This window comes from Mastigoproctus giganteus, chromosome 10 (assembly GCF_048544385.1).
Source record: "Mastigoproctus giganteus isolate SK-2022 chromosome 10, ASM4854438v1, whole genome shotgun sequence".
NCBI lineage: Eukaryota > Metazoa > Arthropoda > Arachnida > Uropygi > Thelyphonidae > Mastigoproctus > Mastigoproctus giganteus.
Window position 1 is genome coordinate 48288607 of NC_143584.1, and position 27240 is coordinate 48315846.

Below are 27240 nucleotides of genomic sequence, written 5' to 3' on the forward strand. Positions count from 1 at the left end.
GACAGAAGTCTTCCGAAACACAAGCCACCAACGGCAATGTGGATGCGAAGGAGGAAATCAAACATCTCTTCAGCTCACTGAAGGTAGTCCCCCCCTCACCCCCTGGAAAGAGATTTAATCTACGAGTTCTCTCACTTAATTTCTTCCCATTACTGGGAGTTGTTTGCCCCACCATCTCTATACATCTTTACATCATTAAGAAAAGTATTACAGTTGCTTTTAATTAGAGGAACGAGGGTTTCTTTTGTGCTCTAGAGAGCAAAGGGGGGTAGGGGGACGAAGGCCGTCAAATTTTCGCGTTACGAAGCCAATAACGCTCTTTCCTATAGGTTGTGTTTTATGGCTGTCTGCCGTAGCCCTAAATATAGAAGCGTTATTTCCTCCCTTGGTCGTTACTTTTATATCCGGATATAATTCAGAGAGGGAGAGGTGGCCGTACTCTCCTGCAACAGTTCTCGAGGGATGGAGGATGATGCGAGTTCAGATTAACGCCGCAGATATCGAGATTTTCTTCGCGTCAACAAATTAAGTTTTAACCGTGAACTCTTTCTCGAGAACGGTGTTTGTTTACCAGTTGTTCGCTGCCTGTTGGAGATATATGGATCGTTTCTCGGGAGAGAAAAATAGCAATTACCGTATTTACTCGGCTATACGGACGTTGCGTTAAAAATGACGGATGTCTCCCGTTCGGAATTCCATTGCAGATTCCTGGATACGTCACAGTCCATTTTGAGTGACATAAATTGGATATTTGCATTCGGGAAATGTTAAAAGGCTTAACGCGATGCACACAGACGTCCCCCTACCGAATGACGAAGCGCGAAGGTACAGAAGTACACGAGTTCCAGTCACCGTAGTATAAATCCACGTGGTTACTAAATACGATGATGTTTCTGCACCCTTCCTCTATCTTGTGATCTTTTGAGTTTATGCGATCGTCCCGGAATATAAACGAAAAGTTTATCTTTTTTTATTTTCATGCTCACCAAAGAAGGAAAACGATCCGGTTGAATTCCTGGCTAATGGCGTAAAGTCAACCAGATTGCTGACGATAATTTTATTAATATAAACATTTATTGTTGTTTTGTTTACGATGTGAGCGTGTATTTACAGAACTAATGAGCTTTACTGCAATTAAGTTAAACGCTAAATATAATACGTCTATCCTTTTATGACTGAGGGACCAGTTGTTTAACATTAAGAAGGCGAGTTTCTTTCCTCATTGTTTGATCCGGATAATGGGTAATCAAGGTAGAAAAGATTAATCGTATTGATTATTTCCGTAATTAGTAATTACGTTAACTGCTATAATTAAGTAACCGGGAAAGTGAACTGAATGTATTCGATGGAACTTGCTTATACTACAGGAGCTATTCAAGCACAGCAAGCCAACCAGCAGTTAAGATTGGTTAGCAATAATCCCAGATATGATAATCTGGGATTATTGCTACCGGAATGCAGTACCATACATTCATCAACGTCAAACCGCAATTGCCACTTTCAGCTCATCTAATTTATCCAGGTCTTGTTGGAGTAGTCGCTGTACTTACTGTCGTTAACCACCCTGCCAACCTCTGTATCACCAGCAAACTTAGACATTAAACGATATGCCTTTCTCGATATCGTTAATAAATATTGAAAACAACAATGGGCCCAGCACTGAACCCTGGGGGACTCCACTAATGACGTTTGTCCATGAAGTCATTAATAACCACTGCGTCTCCTACCACTCAACCATCCCTTTATTCATTGCAGTAATTGTTCCCGAATGGCAACAGCTCTAAATTTGTACAGCAATCGTTCACGTGGAACAAACCTTTCCTTAATTCTAAGCATGGATCGGGAGATCTCCCTTAATAAATCCGTGCTGTGATTGTCATATAACTGCATTCTTGTCAAGATGGTCCCAGGGCCGTCTTTTGGTGTTCGTTGGTCCAAGGTACTCTTTCTTCAGGGACCAAAATAACAGAATATGTTATTTTGATAGCTTAATGTCTCTTATGCAATTTTTAAAATTTAATTTCTTTTTATGTTGATAGGTGGAAGCAGAATGAACATCCAGCATCGTTCAGTAATCAAATTTCTGGCCAAAGAAATCTACGAAAGAATGCCTTTGTGTTTGGAAAAGCATCACTCAATTATGCTACTGTTGCAAGATGGCCAGCAGGGTCTCGTCAGCCATCAGAAGCAATCAATTCTAAAACAACTGGCGTCGTTGAAGAAAAAAATTTCGAAAACAGAAGAATTAAAGTGCATGTCTGAACTTGAAAAAGTACTTAACATTTCCCATAGAAGCATTTTAAAAATAATACATTAACATTTATGAATATCCAAAGTTTGCGCAACATGGATATTCTGACAAATATTTCCGTTCATAACAAACATTAGAGGGTAGCGTCATCAAAAGTAAATTAAAAATTAATTATTGCTAATCCAGATAGATTTTTGTTCCCTTTAGTGACTGGTGCAAATTTGATTACATTTTATGACCCCAATCCAAATTAGAAAGAATGCAATGGAAGCACGAAAGCTCTTCAACCTCTTAAAAGTTTCTAACTCAAATATCAGCTAGAAAAGTGTCGGCCTAGAATTTGTGGGACACAAAAGGATTGTTTATTAATTGATTAGCTTGCACATAAAACTACAATAACAGCGGGATATCTAGCCAGCCTCGTGCCAAAGTTAAAAGATGCAGTTCGGGGGAAAAGACGAGGAAACTTGGATCACCGGGTTTTGCTTCGCCATGACAATGCATCCGTGCACAAAACCCGGGTTGCACAGGCTAAAATTCATGAATGTGCATTTGAACAATTAAACCATCCCACGTACACTCAGATCTGGCACAAGTTAGTTGTTCAAAAACTTCAAGTCCCATCTTGGTGGAACTCATTTCAAAGATAATGAAGAGCTAAAATCAGCTGTCAAAGCCTGGTTTGATGCCAAACCTGAAGAGTTTTTTTTCCCCAAGGATTAAACTCTCTGCAGATTAAATACAATAAGTGTACTGAACTTCAGGTGAATACACTTGGGGGGGGGGGGCACAGAATTTTGTACCTGTGTTCTTTATACTCTGTTTTCAGAACTTTTGACCACCACTCCAGTATGTACCGCTTAACCAAGAGTATAACTCTTCTCCCTCCTCCTGTACTGTTCCTGCAAAGGTTGTCCTCCCCATATTCAAATTCTCATTTCCGATGTCTGAGTGGCACAATGTTTCTGATGTCCCTTCATGGCCGCTGTTCGGTTTTTGTAGCATCACCCATTCAGACCATATTGATTCACTGTGTATTATATCTGTACAAGTGTACTCAGAGGACGATTTGCATACTGAAAACCCTCCCCCTTAGATCGGCTGACTTCAGTCCCGATTGAAGAGACTTTCAAAAATTCGTCAAATCTATTTACGATGCTCTTAGCATTAGTATATACGCCTGTCTTCACTCTTAGTAACCCAAACACAGCCCATATAATTTGTTTTCCCATGAGGAGCCTCGCCCCAAGAAAGACTTTTAATTCCCAGTATAAAAAACCTGACATGTATTTTATTTCTGTAAATCCGAAAGGTGATTTTTATTATTAAACAACGAATCAGTTTTAATTTAACTGGCTACCTATTTTATCCAGTCAATTTTATCGACCACTCCGACTGGTTTATATAAATGACTTCCAAGGACTCTTGAAGATTTGGCTGCCTCAACTTCTGGATACGATGTGGTTTAACTAAACGTGCTTCAAGGAATGAATACCAATACTCTGTTCCATCTTTGATTATGCGTAAGTCCATGGAAGAAAGTGAAACACAATCATAAGACGGATATCTCGAAGTGCTCGCTGTACATTGCAAAATATTTATGAAGAAATATTCGATGTGTAAAATAATTATATACCTTCTGGAATTTGAGCATGAATAGCAAAATCTTGGGGCACGATGCGTTGTCCTGATGAGGACGAGCGTATCGATTAATTATGAAAGCTGCAGCCCTCGCTCTGAGGAAAGACTGTCTTTCAGTTCATGCTTGTCTGGTTGTGGTAGAGAAGCTATGGACTATAAATATCTTCACTGAGTATTTCAGTGGAGTTAAGAACGAGGGAATATAGGGACTTCTCTCTCTCTCTCACACTTTTTGGATTGTTCCTTCAGGAGAAACCACGTGGGACATTAGGGCTGTTTCAAAAGAAATCCAGACCAACAGAAATGGGGAACTTGAGGTTCCTAGGACAGGGATGGAGAACCAGTGGAGCGCGCTTTACAGGCGCATATTACATGAAGTAAAGATCCTTAATTTTCATAGAGGTTTTTATACGATCTCTTGCTTATATATAAGCAAGAGAACGAGGCCCTGATTTTCACAATCAGGGCCACGTTCTTCGAGAAATTGTTAATGTTTCTCGTAGATGTCGAGAACCACCATCCAAAATGGGAGAAAGAAAAAGTCAAAAATTTGTTAAAAGGTATATTTTATCGGATACAGCAATACTGTAAACAATTATAATTCCATGTAAATTAGCCAGTTGTTTTAATAAATACAAAAAGTACTCTCCACAAATACCATCACTAACAGAGGCTAACATTCGACAGCCTCACCTAGTAGATGTATAATTGGTGCAGCGACGATGATTTCCAATGGCATTATTTTTACAGTTTTATTTCACTGAAAATAGCCTTTTGTTTTTTCTCTTTATTGTTTTTATCTGAGGGATTGTCCGCCCCAAGCCTAATAATATCAGCAACCTTTTTTGTCAGTGTGCCATCTCTGCTTAACTCCTCTACTTCGTTCAGCCCTGTATGGCTGACATAATGAGCTGTCACGAGTTGATCGTCATTCTGCTTTCAAACAGAAATAGTGGTCGGTACAGATAAGGAGAGGAGGGACAGAAAGAAGAAAAAGAAAGGAAAGAAAAATACTGCTGTGGAATTTCCGAACATCTTTCCTCTTTCGAAACCCAGATGAACTACGCGTACACGGCATTTCATCAAAGAATTAGAAAAATTTCTGGTTTTAATGGAATGTCGTTAAGATTGAATAGAAATGTTCGAAGCACACAAAATTCCCTACAAGACCCCTGATTAAACTGCGAGGACTTTGAAATTCAGTTCGATGAATCTCTCTAACGCGTTTCTTCAGGAGCGCTTAATTTATTCATTAATAAAGGTCACGTAAATCACAAATAGTCCGAAGAGATCGCACCCAGCCATTATGGGAGCTTTTTTCTATGGGTTTTCAGTTTGAGAAAAGAAAGAAAAAAAAAACAGGATTTCAGAACAAAGCGACTTCCAAACACGGTACATGACACAATGGTCCGAGTTGGCTTTCCACTATCTTTTCGGGTTGTTTTTATTCCTCCATTTACATTCTCATGTTCAAAGCTTCACCTTTTTATGAAGCTCGTGTTTCATCTGCTACACCCCCCCCCCACCCCAATATCTCTCTCTTCCGTGACAGTAAGAGGCTTCTGTAATTGAGTTTGGCCGAGCTGAAGCGGAGGTGATAGGGTTTTTCTCCATGAGCTACTCCTAGATTTTCGACAGGTAAACACGCTCTTGAACAGACAAAATCCACACCTCCCCCCACAAAAAAAAGAGAGACAACTTGCTCACTTCTAAACCAGCCAGTCCAGAGTAAATTCACTTGTTAAAAGCAGTCCTGATCTCTCGCGACAAACTCAAAGCCAGTCCCCGTTACAGAATTCAACGTATAATTAATTTCCCCAATGGTTTCAGTTCATTCGTCAAAAAATCGGAACTGTATGGACATACTAGTTCCTGGAAGCATCTACTGCCTTTCTGAGGGAGGCGATATCACCATGACGACATATTTAATTGACAGTAAATTAAAATTAAGCTTTGAACGCATCTCGAATAACGTACAACAACAGCTACCATACAGTAACTCAACGCCACAAAACATGAAATATTTGTTCCAATTAACTCGGGCTTTGGGAAGGGGTGATCCTCCCCCCCCACCCGGAAGGGATTGCAGAAATTATTTAGAACGATTACGGAAGTTTTTAGAACGCTTTGCCAAATCCTCTATCGATTAATTCCATATTTCAAAGCGAATTACAAGATGGGGTTCCTCTCTCGTCTTTCTCCATTATTGGTTTCGTTATCTCTGGCTCGCACGCGACATCGACAGAAAAAAAAAAAAAAAAAAAAGGAAAAGAATAACAAAGGGGGAAAAGCAAGGCGAGAGAGAGAGAGAAAAATCAGTCGGGTATAATTTTTTCTTCTAACTATTTAATTACGATGTGGAGATATTTATGAAAACGCGAGATTAATTCACGTTTGCTCCTGTATTTCCAGCATCTGTTTCCAGAAATTCGAGCCCCAGAAATGAAAGAACCCACGATCTAATGAGAATCCTTTTGGCGTAAGCTTTGCGGCGCCAGTTGCCAGGCATGTCGCCTTCTCCTCGTCACCTGTTTGCTTAGCTGCGTAGGGTAAGGCTTCTAGAGCCTCACCTGTTCTACAGGCCACACCTGTATGTTGGTGCACGTCTGGTCTATGGCGTCCGAACAGGTAGCGAGTCGCTTCATCTCCGCTTATTGCCGAGTGGAATAAAAGCTCGCGCTGAAAATCACCGACGGGTTCGAAATCGGAGTGTTAAATGTCGGCCGAGTCGTTTTCGATCACGTAACCTGTGGATTGTCTCACGAGGCTGAAGCGAGCACATTTTACAAAGTGCCGAAGTGTAAAGAGTGGTTTTCGTCTCGGTGAACAGCCAATTAGGCTTAGCGGGAGAGCGAAACACGGCAGGTCCCGAAGCTGTATTGATATCCGAAGGCGTGACGCTGGATTTCTCAACGTTTTAAGGGCTCGACAATTTCTAAGTACTGCCAGGAAGGTTGTTGGAGTTTGTTATTTGGTGCTGCAGCTCTCAACCCCCCCCTCTACTCTATGACCAACGGAGGTTACCCGTATTGACCTTCGGTGTCCATCTCTGTGGCGTCTCATGGAATTATACGTGTTCTGCCTGGTGGCCGTGATGTAAGTAATCCCCTCGGGGACGTATAACATTCCTTTTGCTAGTTAAGAGATGTAAAAGTTTAATTTTGAACACCTAAACTAGAAATTCGAAATATATTGACATTTGAGAAAAGACTGAAAATCGTATTTTTAATTGAAGGTGACTTTGGTGGGAAAACTAAATAAAAAAACAATCTGAAATTCAATTATCAAGCGGTATACGTAGCAATAGGAATTTAGGGATATAAAATATAGTCACAGAAATTAATTTAATCGATATCTTAACATTATTGATTTTTTAAAGCGCTCCAAAATAAGCTTAGTATTAAAGTTTATTAGAAGGACACCGCTTAGTTCGATAACATTTAAAATATAAATCGTAGGATATTATTGATATATATAAAATCATCTAAAACACTGAATGGTGTGTTTAATGTTTTAGATAAATATTAATTTAATTTTAAAAGAAACTGGCACCAGAAAAACACGTACTAGCGAATAACAAAAATAAAAATAATAATTTATTACATTATCTTTGGTGGACATCTGTTTTCCACTCAGATCCGCAGGTTCCAAACAATACACAACCCTTGACTTTGAAGGATGCAGACAGGCAGGCGTCCATAAATAAAATTCATCGATTTCGTGGGTCAAATTCGCCATTAACCTCTGCAGTTAGGAAGTTGAGTAATGGCCATAAAGTCAGCTTACCAGAAACTCCGCACGAGCTTAGACAATTGAGCATTTATTTATTGTTTAGATAATTGATGACAGCCTTCGAAACAGGTAGTGTTTTATGCGGCTGTCTTTAGGACGAATTCGAACCAGAGTTTAAGATTAGTATTTAGACTTTTATTTATGAAAATGTATATAATTTTAATGGAACTCGAAAGTGGAGATAAATAAGAGGGAAAACTGCGCTGTTGTACAAAGCAAAACATCCCCGACGATGTCGTGACTTTATAGTCAACAGCACAGCTATTAGAACTGCACACGTTTCTCAGAAAAGATATTACAGCAAATCGGATAAAAATGTGATCACAGGAAAACTGTGAATAAAAATTAATTTATTTTTCAAGTGGATGGAACACATAACAAAAAAAATTACCCGATAAATAACAAAATTTTAAAAGAAAAAAATATTTGTATTTGAATAATATTTTAGACCCAATTCTGCTACCATCATTGTTGAAATGACGTTATACGCATGCGTCGCTATTCCCATAGGAACTGCTCCTACAGTACTTCGTTGGTTCAGGCCAGCGTGACGCATGCGCATAATATCATTACACGAATCAAGTAACGTGTTACAATAACAGTGCCATATTTATGATAAGTGTAGCTATCATAGAAAGTTGAAAACTAATTGCAATTTCAAGCAATTTTTCACCACTGAAACATCACATGAGCATTAAAAATCTCAGTTAATCAGAGGTACAGCCATGAGGGGAAATGGGGCTTTAACTCCCCCAAAGAACATTTTGTTGTATATTATATGACAGCACTGACACTTTTAAAAGCTAAAAATATGGAAACACAGGAACTTCAATCAAATAAATAAGTCTTTGTGATCTAGAAAGATTAAGCAGATGGGCTGAGAATTGGCAAGTGAAATTTAACACTCACAAATGCCAAGTACTGCACATGGGTAGCAGTAAACCGAAATTAACGTATCAATTGGGTGGTAATAACTCAGGGTAGTGGAAAATGAAAAAGACCTGGGGGCAATTGTAATTGTGCAGTCAGATATGAAGTTCTCTGAGCAGTGCAGACAGACTGCCAGGACAGCTCATTGGGTTCTATCAATGATCGATAGGAATTTTGTTAGCAGGGATAAGTAGGTGATTATCCCATTGTATAAGGCAATGGTCAGGCCACACCTTGAGTACTGTTCAAGTCTACAGGCCTCATTTTAGGAAGGATGTATAGATGCTGGAACGAGTACAGAGAAGGGCAACAAGGTTGGTGAGGACAACAAAGGGGTGCTCTTCCCAAGAAGGGCTTCAGTTTTACAAATTGCATTGTCTGGTGACTAGCCAGTTGCGAGGAGATCTGATTGAGTTGTTTCAGGCTTTGAATCGATTGAACAAGTTCAATGTTTGATGGAATTCTTCCTCTTGCTCAGATTGCACACACGAGGGGGCATAAATCAAATTGAGGAAGGATGGTTGCAGGACAGATGTGCGGATGATTGCTTTCATCTGGGGGGGGGGGTAATTGATTGTTTAAACAAACTTCCATCTGTCGTTGTGGAAGTGGGTAGTTTGAATAAATTCAAGCAAGATTTAGACAAACTATTGGAGGGAACGGACAGGTGTGATTTGGGAGGATGCAGATTTTTCTTCTTTTTTTTTTTTTTTTTCGGTCGATGTCGTATAAGCTTGATTTCTTGCATCATTTGCAGTACTGCATGCATCAGTATTACTACTAATAAGACTTCTTTCTTTAAATAATAAAGGAACATTATTATTTATATAATTTTTTTTTTCTAATGCAGCATTTATCCTAATATCTTTACCACTGGAAACCTCCAAAGTTGTTTTTTTTTTTTTTTTTATGCACTCAACACTCATCTCATATCCACACATAACATTAAAGCACCGACTGTATCAATGCAAGCTGGGTCAAGTATGCGAATGAAGTTGTCAAACAAGAAAAACATAACGAAACAAGACACCCACCTCTCATAGTCTATTCACCCTTTCAGGATAGCAATGGTACCAGTATTGATAACCAAATATTCACGAATACTTGTATAAAGAATCAGCATTCATCCAGGAAGTACTTAAACATGAAGATATTCGTAGCATCTCTAATACTGACTAGCGTCCGAGCGCTTTTATGATTATTCAAAATAAGCCAGAAGAGAAACTGTCACGGTTAAAGGAGAACAAAGTACAATATCTGATGGAATCTAAGCTCACAGGCAAAAGGAAGGTCTTACATCATAGGCTAATGTACCACTTATACAGCAATAAACTAACCGATTTAGTTGACAACGAAACCGACTCGTGTAATAATTGAATAGAGTATAATTTTATACATAATTATCTGCTTATACCACGTTTCATTTCTTTCATTTATTACGAAAATGTGCGCAATCGCAGGTAATGTTTTTATTTTCCGAAGAATTTCGGAACTAAGATGCCCTTCGGGGAAAAAAAAAAATCCTTTATTTTGTTCTTAAGAACGGGGACAGAAAAATCACGCACTGAGCAGAAGCACGCGAGGAAGTACGGTAAACAGAGCCTTCGAGATTCTCTTATATAAACTGCGCTGTTACTATTCAAGTGGAGCGTCTAATACTTTTAACGAAATCAGACTACTCGTTATAGCCAGTTACCAGCAGTTGACATAGCAGAGTCCTATCTTTGCCCATCAGCGCTGCTAGGTATCGCGAGACCGATATCCTGTAAGTCAACACGATGCACTCTGGCCTCGCGTTTACCTCTCCAAACACGCGCTGTAGTTTAAACAACGTTCTCTCCTGAGACAAATGAGGTATGATAACTTATCTTGCTCTCGCTCTCTCTCTGGCTAAAAATGCAAACATACTGCATTGTAATAAGCTGGTATCACACACGATGGTAGCGTAAACTGAAGTTATGTAGCCACTGTATCTACTGATGATGAACCAATCTGGATTTCATTGTTATTCAAATTCCTATTACTATTTAAGAGTCTGATAACCAATTAACGATTCTGTATTGGTTCTACCATGAATGGAAGAAAAACTATTAAGGAGACAACCCAGAAAGAAGCGGATAATGATATAAACACTATACAGAAACAGCTTCAGTGAAGGAGGTTAGCTTTAAACTTAAAGCGGCGATTCACCCGCAAATCCTAGACACTAAATGCTAAAAGAGACAAATAAGTATTGGACAGAAAAACAGGATGAAATTATACTGCGGTAATTGAGGAAAGTTTCACTCAAACGTGAGGGTACAGTTGTACACGCCTTTGGGTTGTCCGTTGTTCTAGCTCCTGTGACTGCTAAATGCTGTTCTCGTAGTCTGTAAACGCCTCTGACCTTACGTGGTCGTCCCGGAGTATTTAGTCTGCGTACTAAACTACATGAACCTGCGTTCAAGAGTGATCATTTCTTAAAAGTTCTTTCGCTTTGCCGAAATCACGCCCGACGTGTCTTCTTGAACCGTTCTAATGTTTGTATCTCACGTTTCGTGCTTGGCTGACTTCCCACCAGGGTAGCGCAGTTCCTTCACAAAGTTTTGACCTCCGGTACGTTCTGCGGTTGACCGTGACTTCGGTGCAGAGTGCTGGTCGCTGAACCGTAAAGGAGTGCTGGGTCATGTCGTTACTTAGTTGACCTTTTAAATGACTTCGGAGCAGGTATGTATTGACACGTACGTGTATAGGGCAAGCTTGTCTTGGAACGGGCTGAAAAGTGACGAGTCATGCATACATATAGAGGAAAGAAACGAACGAATAATGAACTCTAAATGGAATAAATAATGGAGTTGTTTATTTAGGTGATTAAGAATTAAATTAAGCCTGTAAAAATATATACAAAAATTATAGGACGATATTGTAGGTATCTTTCGTATTTTTACGTAAATTTAAATATTAAAATTTAAAAAAAAGTAAAATCATGAAAACAAATATAAAAAAAATGTAATAAATAATATTTAAACATAAAAACAATGTTCTTTTAATTTTTTTTATTTATATAAAAATATAATAATAATATAGCAATTAACACCTATTGAAAAATAATATCTGGTAAATACTTTAATTGAAAGCGGATTCAGATATTGGATGAAATTTTCCGACTTTGCCAAAAAAGAAGAGAGAGAGAGAGAGAGAGAGAGAGAGAGAGAGAGGGAGGGAAAAAAAAAAAAAAAAAAACATTTAATTGCGTTTCTAGGTAATTGTCACTTCTGAGTATCACCAGACTCGATCAACTTTAATCTTCAGTTTGGAGTACAAAAGGAAGCAGCTTGTGGTCGCCATTTTTTTTAATTTTTTTGATGGCGCGCAATTTTCATAAAGGAGATGTTTTGCTAATAAATTCGTATGTGATTTATTGAAATCCCCAAGTGGCTCTGATGGCAACATCTATTCACTTTGAGAAAAATTAACGAAACGCTTTTAAAAACTTCGTTTTTCTCAAAGCGCATGGAAATTTATTCATTCATAAACAGCGATTTTCCATCTCGGTAAGCAGATCAGATGAATTGGCGCAATGGGTGAGATGGTAATTGTTAAAAAACAGACAGACAGAAATGCGACGTCTGGTAATTATAAACCAATCAGCTCAACAAGGCACTCGTGTTAAGTGCTGAATGCTTTTAAGCTGGAACAAATGAGCCCAGTTATTGGAAATGTCCTTGCAACGGACTAAGATTAAGGACGCAAAAATATTCTTCGCAATTACCGAGGAAACAAGAATGACAGATAATGGAATTAATCGGCGACTTCTGCGAAAAGTTGCTCGCGTTTCTCACCGGCTATCGCGAGGGCGGCGCGTGCCCAGCAGATTCGGTTTGCGTGCAGATCTTTAAATTTAAGGAAAAACCCCGCGAGGTTGTCATTATTTAATAGGAGAGCGGCAGACGGGGGTGAGCTGTTTTGCGCGAGACGTGTTTCGCGAAAATACCAACTGCGGGTCTTCCTTTTGCTCTTCGTGCGGCATAAAAATGCAGATTCAGTTGCGGAATGATGAAGTGGCGCGAACTTCAAACAGGGGAGTCCTGCCAAATGCTACGACTTGTCATCTTTGAAATTAAACCTCCCAGGAGGGGGTTCTCCGTTGTCTTTATTTATCTGAGAGGCCGCACGTTCCGTTATTAGTTGATTTTCGATGTACGCGTGCAATTACTCCGTGTCTTTGTCTGTGCGCGCCCATATAGTAAACAGACGAACCGAAACAAGTGGGGAGGGAGGGGGGGGGAAGGCTAGCGGGTAAGAAGGCTTCAATTCCTAAGTCCTACGTAGCCCTTGGGATATTAACGGTAATCGTAAAGAGTCGCCAGTTCCGACTCACGTGCTATGCATGAATCTGAAGGAACTAATCAACTGTACGTTAGGGGGCGCGGCTTAACAAGAAATTTCCATTACAATAACGTTAACGGGGGAAGTACGGGGGCTCATTAAAGGGCACAAGAAGTCCGAGGCTGTTTTTGTCTACTTGCGCGAGCGCGGCGCCGGTGCTAACGGTTTCTCCCTTTTTCTCCCGTGGGGAAACATTCGAGAAAACACGGCCGTTTCGATTCGGTCGGTTGCCGTACAATTGGGTCTCGGAGCAAAGAATAGCAACGCACGCACATCGACATGGCCTTCAATTAACAGTGTAAAGAGCAACGAGTCTCGGATTAAAGTGGCTTCGGGGAAATCCAACATGGCTCCGTTGTTTTTCGCCGTGTCCGGAAGAAGGTCAGAGGCCAATCCACCGAAGAACGTGACTCGTGACAGTAATTACGGCTGCAAAAGTACAGAAGTTGTAAACTTTGCCACTTGGCATATTTAACGTGCCTCCAGTCTCTCTCTCTCTCTCAGGCAAAAATGTTCCTGGGAGAAGGGGGGGGGGGGTGAGTGAGCCGATAAGGTTCTGACACAATGCTCTTATCCTGGAACGTGCTAGTTGGGCTTAGATAGTCAACAGAATCTGGTATATTTTCAAAAAACTATTTGCATCCGAATACAATCTGTAGATGGCTACTCTTTGAATGCTGATATTAAATTAATTTCTAAAATTAAAAAAAAAAAAAAAAAGTTCATACTTTGGGACAGTTAATTTCAGTGAGAAACAGAAAAAAGAATATCAGCTTCTTAAGTCTAACTACACGCAGCACACAGTTTCTTAATTAAGAACGATGTAATGTAGGACGCGATTCAAACCCAGTGATTACGATCAGTGGGCTGACCTTCGCAGAGGTTAGATCCTTATCTAATCTTCAGGTAAGATAAGGATCGTTGTGGCTGACTCTTTAGGCAAGAGTAATTTCTAAAAAAACAGCCACGTAAGACTAATTTCTAAAAGGAAACAGGGATAGGTCTCAACGCGGTTCAAATGTAAGATCATCTGTCTGGACGAATTGATTCCCTCTCTGTTGACGAGATTATTTCGGGACGATGAACCAGAAAGGCTGAGCAATCAAAATGGCACCCACAAACCTCTCAGGTCCAAAGAATATGTTCCCAGGCAATACCCTACAGTTCCTCAAGAGCCTTCAAATAAACTCGGATATGTTTGTCAATGATGGGTATTACAGATGCCGGATGCTTGAAGAAACCTACCATCAAGCCGCCCTGTAGGGCCTGATGAACTCTGTCCTCTGCTCCGTTGCTATCACAGGTCAAAAGACTCTTCCCCCATGAACGTTGAAAAATAGATGTATATAGACTATTTTCATTATATATTACTGATGCTCTGCATACACTTTTGTAATTTTGATTTTTGTTTGTACGCACTTTATGTAATATATGACTCTTGTTGTTTGATCTGTTGATAGTGTACCCCCCCCCTAGCCTGCAGGCTGTTCAGGGAATGAACCAATAAGATAATAAGGCAGATTTTAATAATACTGTAATAATAATCCTCAATATTACACTAATAATAAGGCGAGGAGAAGGATGCTCACGCCTGTAAACTGTGTATTCGATGAACGCTTTGTGAGATTTTGGGAACAGAAATCTACTTCTTCACCCTCCACGTGAGACCAGCTAACTCAGTTCGCCCCTAAAATTTCTAAAATAACGTCCTTTCATTGTTCAGAGGATTCAAGATGGAATTTGAATCTTTCCAAAGGATAAGAGCGTGAGAGGATGGAAAAGTGCGCATGCACGCCCTCTTCCCCCCCCCCCCACTCTCTCACCGTAATAATAGTAAAGGTGGGTAGGCATAGAAAGAAAGAACGGTGAAACAAACCGAGACGCAGCGAGAGGGTTTCTGCTCCGATGCATTCGTCACCGATGTGAAATACGCTGCAACATGTATTCCCAAGCTGCACAACATTCAGAACGGCTGTTTCGTCCTATTCACGGCGTACATTACACCTCTCGCATACACCTAGGAAAAACAGGGGGAAAAACACGGAAGAAATATTAAATAACCTATCGCTGCGGAGGAGAGGCGTGATCGATCCGCGGATTACAAACGAAATGTCGCTTGCCGCCGGCGCTGAACTGAAGTCGGATGTTGCCTGATATTCTTCCGTTTTTCATTTGCAGGGTGTTGACAACGGTCGTGATCCAGGGGATTTTCTGTGCCCTCGCATGCTTCCATCCTGCCCCGTGGGAGACACCTCTGTGTCCGATGTTTCGGAGGGCGAGACCGGCGTCAGTTCCTCTGATGACTACTCATGTTGAGGTAGGGAATCAGTTACTGCAGGATAAAGAAAGTTTTGACACGAGGATTCACAAGAAAGCCGTTTGTCCTCTTTTCAGTGACATTTGCGCTTCGGCCTTTCTTGAAATGTAAAGTGCATTTGCTGGCGTTTCTGGCGTTTTAAAATAACCCAAATATCGCGCTTCTATTTATTTGTGCAACGCAGTAGTCATTAGCGTTTAAAACTATTGCTGTCAGTAATTTATACACTCTCTGTCTCTTTTTCATGCAGTTTCGTGTTGTAGCAGTAATTATGTTTCCTTGTCAGTGCCATGTTTAAATTACTACGACAAAAGATAAAAATCGATCCGGCTGTTTTTCGATATTTTTCTCACCGATGTAATCTTTAATTTCACCGGAGACTCCCTACTTCTATATGTAATGACTGTAATAATCTTTGCTAATTTTATTCTTGTTCGAAGCGCTTCGAGCTTTTCTCATCTTGATCTTCCCCCCTCCCCTCCACTTTTTCTTTCTTTCTTTCTTCGATCAGTAGCAAAACCAATTTGTTTCTACAGATTTAAAATTAGAATCGTAAGATGGTAAATTAAATTTATCCAGCAAGAGATGATGAAACTGTTTAGATGTACAGATAGAAGAAAGAAGAGAAAAAAAAAACAAAAACAAAAAAAACATACAACAGCAAATGTTTTCGCTGTAGAAGAATCCCAGCTTTGAATTCTGCATGTAATATATTCGCGAGAGCAAACTTAAATATGTCGAAGTCTGTCTAATGCGCATAAAAACAATTACTTTTATTATCCGGACGTTTTTTTTCCCCTGATAGACTTTCCTGTCTTATTCCTAATCCAAACAACTCCAATTATTGCGATTGTAATTCTAACAACACGCAGTTAGCGTCATATTTTCGTAATAACTGGCAAAAGTTGTTGAATTCTGAATATTTTAACGGTGGCAGGAAACAATTTTGATTCTGTGTTGTCGTAGAACTGGCAGCTTATTATTATTCGTTTTAATCGGACAGTAATTGTAGAAGCAAACCCAACAGAGAATTAAAAACGGTTTTATTTATTTTTAATGAAAACTCTCAGGTCTGCTTAAAATGAGTCGTTAAAATATTTTTAATTGCTTTTTCCAGATCCCAATGGAAGACATGGAGAGGACAAGCACGCCGGTACCTGCTGAGGAGAAACTGAAAAGGGGATCAGCACGACTGGACAACCAAACAGATGTATAATCAATGTTTAAGGTCGCATTTCAAACCAGATATTACAAAAAAGAAAACTCTTCCCCCCTCCAGCGCTGAACAAAGTTTCCTGCCCATCATTTCGATACCGAAGAAAGCCCACTGTTTAAAATACATCGGTGGAAACTCTGCCAACGAAAACATAACGTTAAGTTGGGTTATTTGACTCTTTTTTTATTATTGGCTGTAACCATGGTTACCTATGGCTGGCACGCAAGATCAAATCACGGAAAGTTATTGTCCGTAACCGGCACATTATTTTTTATGCACAACAGTTAAACTGGCGCGAATATTAGGCCAAGGTTTAATATAGACGATTTTAGGTCAATTTTAGTCTTGCTAGAATAAAGAATTTACAGGGGCGATCTTTATACACATATATTATATTACAAATCAAACTTATACTACCTTATAATCCTTACACCATTTTTAAGTCACGATTAAAATATTCTATAAGTTAATTCGATTCTAAATCAGAGCCTGCCACGAGATCTCCATTAGAACGACCGGGTCCAATGTTTCGAAGAGCTCGTTCGAGCGTTTCCCGCATCTAAACTTGGCTAAGTGGACACACTGTTAACTCCGATTGTAAAATGTCACTAGTTTCAACCGCCCGCCGTGAAAATCCCGTCATCAGCTCTTTGAAATGCCTTACTAACTGTGCCATCGATGCCAATATCCCTCCCCACAAAATGCCATTTGCATGTCGGGTTCACACGGCGATATTCTGATGCGTGAACATCGCCACAGTTCAAGTGTCCCGGTGGTTGTCATGGTATCCGGGATTTATCGTAGCTGTTTGCCAACTGTTCATTTATTAATGGCCACAATTCTGCGTGTATCGAGGTCGGAATCGGATTAACTCGGATAAACAATAGTATTTGATTTCTAGTATTTGTACAACGTATATTCGCCGATATTGCGATGATTTTTTTCCAAGTAAATTTTTAAACAACCCGTCTGGAGATTTGTATAATACTACGTACCGCGAGAAGCAACGTTATTTTTCATACGTGAGTGGCAATATTCGTGACGAATCCGGTATCATTGTAACTGATAAATTGTCATAGCTTTTGTATCCGGATTTTATATACTGTACTGTGTTTGAATAATAAAGCTGCATTTTATTTTTATGACTGTGATTAGCGTTCCCATTTCTTTCTCCAAAATTTTTCATTACTTTAAGTAATTTTTTGTGTATCAAGTGTGACGTCAGTTTCTATGACAACAAAAACCGCGTTGGTGTAAACGAAAAATAGTCACGCCTCGGAATGGAAAACTAATAACACCGTCCTTTTTTTAAGGTCGCCGACATCCGCTTTAATGCCAGAGGCGTGCTTTGTTGTTGTGGTCTGGATCCGGTCCTGCAGAGCCATTAACAGAAAATTAATGATAAACAGATACCTTTTGGTTTCTAGGGTGAAGTATTTAGGTGTACTTTTAGATGATAAATTACAGTTTTGTTGACAATATTAAGAGTTTGTTAAACGGTATCTACCAATCCTATGCAGGTTATTGCTGGGGCTTTGCCCTTGGATCTGCATGTTGTATTTCGGTCTTTTTGATATTTTATAAGGAAAGGTAGACGAATATCGTTTATGGGTTTATCTTATGATTGTACTGGAAATATTAAAAAGGAAAGGAGTAATATGTTTAAGAGATTATTTGCCTTTTGGAAAGGTAAGAACGTTGGGATTCAAGTACCACAAGTGAAGTAACTAGATTATTTTTACCTGATGTTTTATTTATCAATGGAAACTTCCTCTTGACGGGTCATGGGTCCTTTAACTTTAAGTTGTTTAAATTTGGTTTGGCAGATCAGCCATATTGTATGCGTACTTTGATTGAGTCTTGGGACCATGCTTGGGACTATGAGGAATATAGACAAAAATTGAAAGAGGTAATTCCAAATTTGGAAAGAGGTTGGGAATATGTTTGTTTACAATCAGTTGTTAATTCCATGGCTTTATAGGAGTTACGTGCCAGGGATGGCTGTATTTGCATCCATCCCTTGCAGACAGGGTGGCTGCTCCCTGGTGGTAAAGTGACCTGACTTCAGAATACACTACACTTTTCAGGTCAGGATACTGAGTTTGTTTTGTACATAAGTGGAGATAGACGTAAGTCTGGGAGCCACCTAGCGACATGAATATACAATACATATTTTTTAATCAAAGAGCTCGAATTGCGTGATTACTCTTTTCTCCCATCATACCTTGTAAAACCAACAGATTTCATATCATGATTGAGAGCTAGTGCCTATGAAACATTATGCCATCATGGGGAAATAAAACAAAAGTTTAATTTGAATAAAAGCTTCCGTTTGTGAAGTTAGTATAACGGGGGAAGGGGTTTTTATGCTTTTCCTAAACATGAACTATTATTTCGAACCCTTATTTTAACGTTTATACTTTGTTTCAATATGAATTTTATCTCTGTGACTCCAATGAAAATAATTCTGAATTTCGCAACGGGAAGCGCTTTAAAAAATAAGAATAATTTGGGCAAATTCACTGGACGGAGGTTGCTTCCGTATGCACAGGAATATCGCTTTTCTATTAGGCAGAGGAGGAAAAGAAGAAAAATCAAACATCTCCTTTGGTCTTTGCATCTCTTGAATACTGAGAAGTTAACAAGAAACCGATCGACGACGCATCAAGGAGAAATTGTCGACGACCATGTCCAGGGATCTTATCAAAAGCTGGTGGCTGTTGCACTCTCTTAAACAAGAGAGAGAGCAACGAGATGGAGAAGAAGATACACGGCCGCCTATGTTTTCGTATGCACACCGCGCGCCTTTTCTCTTCTGCTGATGGCCGATAGACGGAATAAATTTTCGATTAAACCAGTATGAAAGAAGACTGACTCTCCCCTCATCCCCCCCGCTTCCATCTAACATACGGCATCAACTAGCGGAAGCTTTTCTTTCCCACTGTTGTTGCTACAGATTTGTTTCTGAAGGACTTAGTCCGTTCTTCCTCCACTGCTGCCTTTCCTTCAAGAGATGCAAATAGAATAAGATTGGGAGATGCACCGTCTATATCCATGTTTGTATTGCAACCACGAGCACCCAGCAAAATAACACCCCATTATTGTAATCCCTTTCTATTTTTCCTCTCTCTCTCTCTACGGTATGCCAAGTAGAGTAAGAGAGCGCGAGCAACCTATACATCAAGGATACGTCTGCATTTCAAGTAATCTTTGATGTTTCCTCCACCTCCGTATATATGAGACGTTTGAAATTTGTATTACAGCTTTTATGCTCACTGTCCTAAGTGTATCTGCTCGTGTGCATCCATTCCATCCTTATTTATTATGCAACCAACGCTTTTTTTTAAATCTATAAAGAAAAAACAAAACAAAAAGACATTTGGCAAAAAGCACGAGTTATTAACGCGGGCAATCCGGTCTTGCACAGTGTTAAAGATTCTGGAAATTTTAAGCGTTGTATCGAGAAACCGATTCTAGCAGACAAAGGGACTGGTGGACATCAGTCAATATTTAAGAAACAAAATATTTCGCAGTGCACTTCGGGAAATTATAACTTTTTTTTTAAGTACAAAAAATCGAAAAATACTTCGGGGAAAGATAACAAAAAGACAACACAAAAGAGAAAATAACGCAAAGATGGAGCATGGGAGAAGAAGGATGGGGAGGAGGGGGATGAACGAGGGAGTGGAAGAGACCGCTTTCAGATGAAAGCATATTCTACACACTTCGAATGTGAATCTGCCACGGAGCTCACTGAAAGTTAGTGCGAAGTTTCTCCGGAATTCAAAGTTCATGGTTAATCTCCCTAAGTTGCCGTCCGACAGCTGAAGACCTGGCAAAAAGTGTGGGAAGCTAGCCAAACTTTTCATCTTTCGGGCCTGAATGCAAGCTTTTAAAAACACGCTGACTAACAATAGTAGATTAGCAATTTGAACAAAGCTGCAGCTTTCTTTGTCGTATAGGGGATGGGGGGCATATAAATAAGTATCGGTGAGCAGAAAAAGAGAGACCTTTACTCATTATAGTTACTGGAAGTGTTTCTCAGAGAGAAACGAGTCTCACCATCCATCAATGTCAACCTGTCTCCACCTATCCCTAAGCTATTAAACCCCATACGGTAGTTGGAGAGAAGTGTTCTTATCTCTTGAAACGTTAGTGTGAATGAGAGGATGTGGCTGTGGAAAGTACTTAAGCGGCATCACTTGACTGATAATGAGATGCTTAGGATTATATAAACCTCCCCTCCATCGACTTCACTTGGAGGACATCGCGCGCGGGGAACTCTTACCTATAATAATCAAATTGTGTCACTGGGTGGTTTAACGTACAGGAATGCAAAAACAGGGTAATCAACTTTAGTGAGGCCTCGCTGTTTTTTTGTGGGCATATCTTTTGTCATCGAGGGTTGCAGAGCCCCTTCCTGCCCCCTTTTTAAATATTATGCCGCCAAAGTACGGTAGAAGTACAGGAAGTCATTAACTGATTCGATAAGAGAACTTAGGGTGGTTAAAATTTAGAATGGTACAGTAGTGGGAAAATTATTAGGAGCTTCGTTATTTATCGTGTACATCATTAGTGCCAATCTCGCAGCCGCAGTGACAACGAATGCCCTAAGTGATATGAAGGTATTCAATCCTTAGACAGAAAACAAATCTTAAAATAACGAGGAAGGGAATTAGGAAAGCGCAAAGATGGAAGCCTGAATAAAGAGGAAGACTATCTCGAGAAGAAGCCATGTTTGGTGTCAATACAATTTTATAAAAAAGATTCTCATTCCTATCCGAACTCCCCTCGTTGTATAAAATTAAAGAGAGCGAAAAGAATGAAGTGTTGATATAAAATATTTCAATAAGTATTAAAAAAAAAGTATAAAATCCAAAAGTGGGGGGGGGGGAAGAGAGCGGGAATGGAATTTAAGATAAACGCGTTATGTTTTCATTTATTTATTTATTTTTATTTGCAGCTATGGATTTCAGGAGATCCAAGATTTCGTTTAAAGGCCATAGGGGGTGTTCTAGCATGCTCATAAAGGTACGTTACACACACGACATTTACAGAATAAATAATACAAGTTTCCTGTTGAAAAAAAAAAAAAAAAAAGTTATTCAAGCGAAGAGGAGATTTTCTGTTGCGTGGGAGATCAAATACAAAGAATGATTCCAATTTGTCCCTCCCTGAACAGAAGCAGGTGTTTCCATCACCTTCAATTCCGACTTCTTCAAACTTATATTCTGCAACCGAAACAAGACATTTCATCTCACAATTCCGATACGGTGGCTTCCCCATCTACAGAATACTCCCTTTCATCCTTCGCCCAAATTACCAGGCAGACGTGGTGATTCACCCTTGCTAGTCCCATCAATAAGTGGAAGAGGCGGGACCCTAACTCCCATAATCCCCAGTTATAGCTCCATCCCGCCCTCTCCCCCTTCTCAGAGGGGGAGCGTGGCGGCGGCATACAGTCACATATACGCTTCTCATGGAACTCACGAACCCGACTTTTGAATCAGCACAGAAACGATCCCGTAAGCGATCAGCGAAACACAACTCCCCTCTTTCCCTCTCTCTCTTCCTGCCCCTTCCCCCACCCGACCGAAACCTTCTCACTCTCTCCCGTAGTCCCGTCACGTCGGCCAGTGTATCAGCTTCGAATTCCCACCTCGACATCCATCAAGGGCAGAACCCCGAGCCGAAGAAAATTTGCGGGCGAAAGAAACTTGCTTACTCATCAGAACGATTTAGCTTCAGGAGAGCTTAGCCAGCGTTCGGCGTAACGCCGTGCGTACGTTGGCAGCGGCCACTTAATGAAAGTTCAACTTCTATCGACCTAAGGATGGACACCGTCCGATGGTGCATACAAAGCTACTTTTTTTCTGCTTTTCCTGGAGCGAAAACTAATAAGTGTCATCAGCAATGTCTGCTAGAGGGCGCCAGTTTAAATATCCCAGGATTAAATGACGTAAAGGGGGAAAGTTTGTCACATTCTTTAAACTTGATTCCACCTTCACTGATTCTTTCTTTCTCTTTCCGCGGATAATCAAATCGAGTGTCATTGAAAACGTCTGCACAGAGAAGAACCCCTTGTTAAAGGAATACTTACGATTGTCTCTCCAATAACTTCCTTCTTGAAGAAAGGCAGCTCCTTTTGATCTTGAAGTTCCAAATACCTTTGAAGGCGAGTGTAACTGTAAGGGTAGCTGTAAGCAAAGTGGTACACGTCTTCCTCTCTGTCGAAGGCAAAAACGATGGAAAGCACGAGGTTGTTGTGATGGTGCGGACATCGATAGTAGAATACGTACTTGCTCGGAATCCGATACCTAAGGAAAAGAGAAATAAGGATAAGGTTATTTACCTACAGTGCATGGCGCATAATAGGATAGAAGTCAGTTTGCGATATGTAAAAGAAACTACTTCACGGTCAGCGATAAAATTTAAATGCGAGCATGCGAATGTAGGATAGTTGGCCGCTGTAAGTTTCATAGGCAACTTTGAAGTCTTCTGCATGACAAAACTGCCATTATGAAAACAAAAAACGCCAATTTAGTAACGAAAAACCGTCACGAGAAAATAATTACGGAAGTGACGTCATCTTCAGCTTCCGCCGGAAGCGAATTATTATAACTTGTATTGTTGGAATCATACTTGTACGATGGCAACAATAATTTATCTTCTACCTGACCAAATTTAATGAAATTTTGCACGGAGCTTCATCTTAGCTCTATATTAGAGGAAAAACTTTCAAACCTCTGAAAACTGCAGTAGTTTATCCAGGATAGTGGAAAATATGAACATGTGATCAAGGAAATTTTCTCACGGGATAATGTGGACGAGTAACCGATATGTAATTATTATTAATAAAATAAAAACATCGTTATATTATTATCCGTGAATTTTATTAATATCTGAAAATTAAAACGTTTTTAACTCCTTCCGATGACTCTTAAATGTAAAACACGTTAAATATGCTAGCGACAGGACACATTATGTACCTTGTGCAGAATTTAATTTTTACTAATATGGATTCGACCAAAGGAGTTGAATAATTGAATTTATGTTTCTAATTCATTTTGGGATTCGTTATCAATTTGTAATTTATATTATTTTATTTATTATTATTATTTTTTCGCTTTTCGTCTTCCCTTTATAAACTTGATAACGAATTTCCAAAGGAATTCGAAACGCTGGATGATAAAACTTGTTTAATTGTAATTTTGTGAATTACTTTAAATCCAAGAAATAAAAGCAAATTGGAGCAACTTCAAAACAATACGGCGCTCAGTGTATTTTTTTTTAAGAACACATAAATTCATCAATTATAAAACACGTTTCATGTGCAGTACTAATTATACACTTTTAAATTCAGAATTTTCAATTATTCTGAATTGAAAATAACAAAGCTGACATGCTGTATAAGTACAGGAAGTGTGCAGAATAATAGAAACACTTGGGTGTCGAATCAGAGCCCTGTTGTACGCAAAGCAGTGCGCACGCCACACATAAATACCTCAATGACTTCGAACAGGATGTAATCGTTGGTGCTACATGTACATTATCTGTATTTTGAGTGCTTAAAAACTAGTTAAAAGACATTACAAACCCACAATGGATGAAAAAAACTTTCCCATTATCGGATTAGATTTAAACCCGCGGATCTTTACGCTCTCCAGGCACAAGTGAGAGCAGATTCAGCCCCTGGAAATTAGATGAGAGTCCTTCTTTATTCAGTTTCTATTAAAGAAGCTTTCTTTCTGTCGGAATACACATTTAAGAATTCTTTTATCTGTAGTCGTTATAAACTACGAATTGCTAAATCCCAGTCAGCTAGATATTAACGTTTGTTCAGCCCAAGGTGCTCTTTTGTTCTACGAAACAGTCGCCAGATCTGAGGCCCATCTTAAATAGATTAAAACTTCTCTTCTAATTTTTATGGAAAACTTTTACCAACAGTTTAGTTGTACGAATCTGGCGTGTTCCTGCTAAGGGTTATCAGCATCTCTTCGACAGAGAAATAATTCAGGTTTCTGAAGTCAGTTTTAAAAATGTTTCCTCCAAGATACCGACTAATTTTTCGACTTCGGCACAGCGAACCTATTCGCCTTCGTCCCCATTACTAATAGATGCAATTATCATTCTTTAAAGAAGATTATTATCTACTTTCGCTTTCCCTCTTGACAATTATCGGAATTGTGAAGCGTCTAAGTCACAGTCGTGACCGCATCACTAGGAAAGTCACCGAGGAAATTAACGCAATGTTGAAAAATTTAAACTCTTTGCCCTGTCGTCCTTAACTCATCTCGATGGCTGCAATGCCACGTTGGCAAAGGCGCTCATTTGCAGAAAATGAGAATACCCAGGCATTACACAGAATATTGGGTTAATTTTCCTTGAAGAACCATTTGTATGGGGCAGGGCCCTTTCCCGGGGCGCCATTCTTTAAGGGGCGTCAAAAACAGAAGAACAATGAAGCAAAAATAATAATAATAATAAAAATAAATAAATAAATATATATATATCCTTAATAAATGGGTGCCGAAATACCTTAATCCGGCGCTGGTATAGAGCAAAGCTTGTGTACAAATGGCATCAAAATTCCGAAGAATAAACGCAATAACCAGAGATAAAAACAAATAAATCATGTACATTTGAAAACATTTCATATGCAGCTAATAGAATACTCTTTCGCGAATCACCTCAAAGTCTTAAAAGTGGACACAATAATTAGTTCCTTTAGGATGCCGAACACAAAGAATAAAAGCCGTGTGCACTGACTTTTCCTCAGACGAATCACATTATCGGTATTAAGTAATTGATTATTAATTCCATAGCTGCTCAACAGATGGCTGCACTATCTACCTGAAGTACAGAGGATATAAATGTCGTACAAACGCATACGTAGACAGAATAAATATAACGTAATTAGATTTAAATATTTAATAAAATAAATCAAGTTTAGTCTCCTCATAAATCGGCTCTCTGGGTATCGTTGCTAAATATATAATTTCTTACCGCTGTCCATCTAAGAGAATTATAAAGAGTAGCGGACATTACCGGGAGCTTTAATCAAAAAGGGGGGTTGTTAAAAGATAATTTGCAAGTGTAATTACCGCAATCTTCACTTTGAATAAGTGATATTTTATACGACTATTTGAAGGATTACGAGGAACAACGAACTGAACTTCCCAAACCTAACGTGGGAGGATTAAGAGCCCATAATATCAACGCAAACATATCTTGACGATTTAATCCTGCCAACACGAAGTTATAAATCTCTTCATTAAGAGAAGCCACGCTAGTTCTAAGACATCGACTGAAATTAGCATGTTAGTTAAATATACATGGCCAATAAAATCTATGAGACTCTTTTGTGTCTGTGACAATGGCCGGTTTGAAAGAGGGGCGAATGCAGATGCACCCGCACGGTTTGAAGTTCGTTGTGTTCGTTAATTTTTGTCAGTTTCAATCAAATCGACAGTCTGAAATTTATCCGTTACCTTCCACAAGATCAGTCTCCTTAATCGACTCAATCCTGTTAACCATTACCAGAGCCTGCAGCACCGCTACCACTAGCCCTACAGGTCTTGGCCGGAGCCCTTCCCCTTGACCTGGACGCACTGGAATAACCTATTATATAACCAAAGGAATGCCTTGCACCCACCTAGCTACACAGTGGATAACAGAGCAACCCACAAAGCTGAAAATGACAGGCTGCAGAAATACCTAAAACAGACATGGCAATACCGCTGGACAAACACAGCAAAAAGTTCATCCCGGACGTAGACAAAGTACACCCCATTTCCCCAACCTGACTGCAACCAGGACTTTACACGACCTACCTCCTTACGGGTCAGGGGGCTTTCAATGCAAAGCTTACAGCATTGAGAATAGTGGAGGACCCGCGCCGTACTTGCGGGGAACAAGAAAGCTGGGTGCACATTATGTTTGAGTGTGCCCAATACGAAGACTAATGACTAGAGTTCACTATCTACCGACACGCCAAAGGAAGGGTAATCACAGATTTGGGATACACTACGGACCCAACTCTGACTATACCACAGGAAAAAGACGTCTTACAGACCACATGAGAACAGTGTGGCAGAAGAGGTGGAATTACTGCACTAAAGGCCGCATAACTAGAAGCTTCATACCAGACACTGGACGTATTTACCCTATTTCCACGACCTGGTACTCTCCTGGACTTCATACCACTTACCTGCTGACAAGGCATGGCTCCTTCAGGAAGAATCTACACGATTTTGGAATCTCGGACAAAGCGCACTGTAGATGCGGAGAAGAAGAAACTTGGGAGCACCTGCTCTACGAATGTAATATCTATGAAGACCTCCGTGGCCTGCTGTTTACCAAACTAAGCTCCATCCTTAGAAATCAGGAGGACGTAGTGTTGCAGGAAGAATAAAACTATAAGGTTTTCACGCTTTTCGCTCAAAATCTCTTCGCGAGGCAAAGAGCACTTCCACAACCCTGAAACAAACTTCAGACTTTGGACTATCGAATGGACACAAAGAACACAACTGGCCACTGACGACCAGCTGAGTGACTACAAGACTTGAACACAAGAGGCGGTAACAACCTACTGTAAACTACTGAAAGATAACTGAGTCCTTACTGGATGCGACCAAACTTTGGGACCTAGATGTAGCTGGCCTGTCACATGCAGGTGACGCATCCTGGCATCTGCCGAGACTAAGTCCACCACCTGGAGAGTCA

At 39.8% G+C, this 27240-nt stretch overlaps 2 protein-coding genes across 4 annotated transcripts in view; one reads left to right on the plus strand and one right to left on the minus strand.

The window, feature by feature from the left end:
- Nucleotides 1-27240, minus strand: part of LOC150079024 (cytosolic carboxypeptidase 6) — a 591251-nt gene that overhangs the window by 174038 nt on the left and 389973 nt on the right. For all 3 annotated transcript variants that reach the window (XR_016547524.1, XM_090382641.1, XM_090382642.1), the window contains one exon: nt 22616-22832. Coding sequence is in view for 2 of the 3 variants with exons in the window: in XM_090382641.1 (XP_090238767.1) it covers nt 22616-22832 (217 nt within the window). In the remaining variant the exon portion in view is untranslated. The remainder of the gene's footprint in view (nt 1-22615; nt 22833-27240) is intronic.
- LOC150079025 (uncharacterized) lies at nt 6507-17635 on the plus strand. The gene is made up of 3 exons (XM_090382644.1): nt 6507-6988; nt 15161-15299; nt 16417-17635. Exons 1-3 carry the CDS (start codon nt 6954-6956, stop codon nt 16513-16515), a joined length of 273 nt encoding a protein of 90 aa, XP_090238770.1. The 5' UTR covers nt 6507-6953; the 3' UTR covers nt 16516-17635.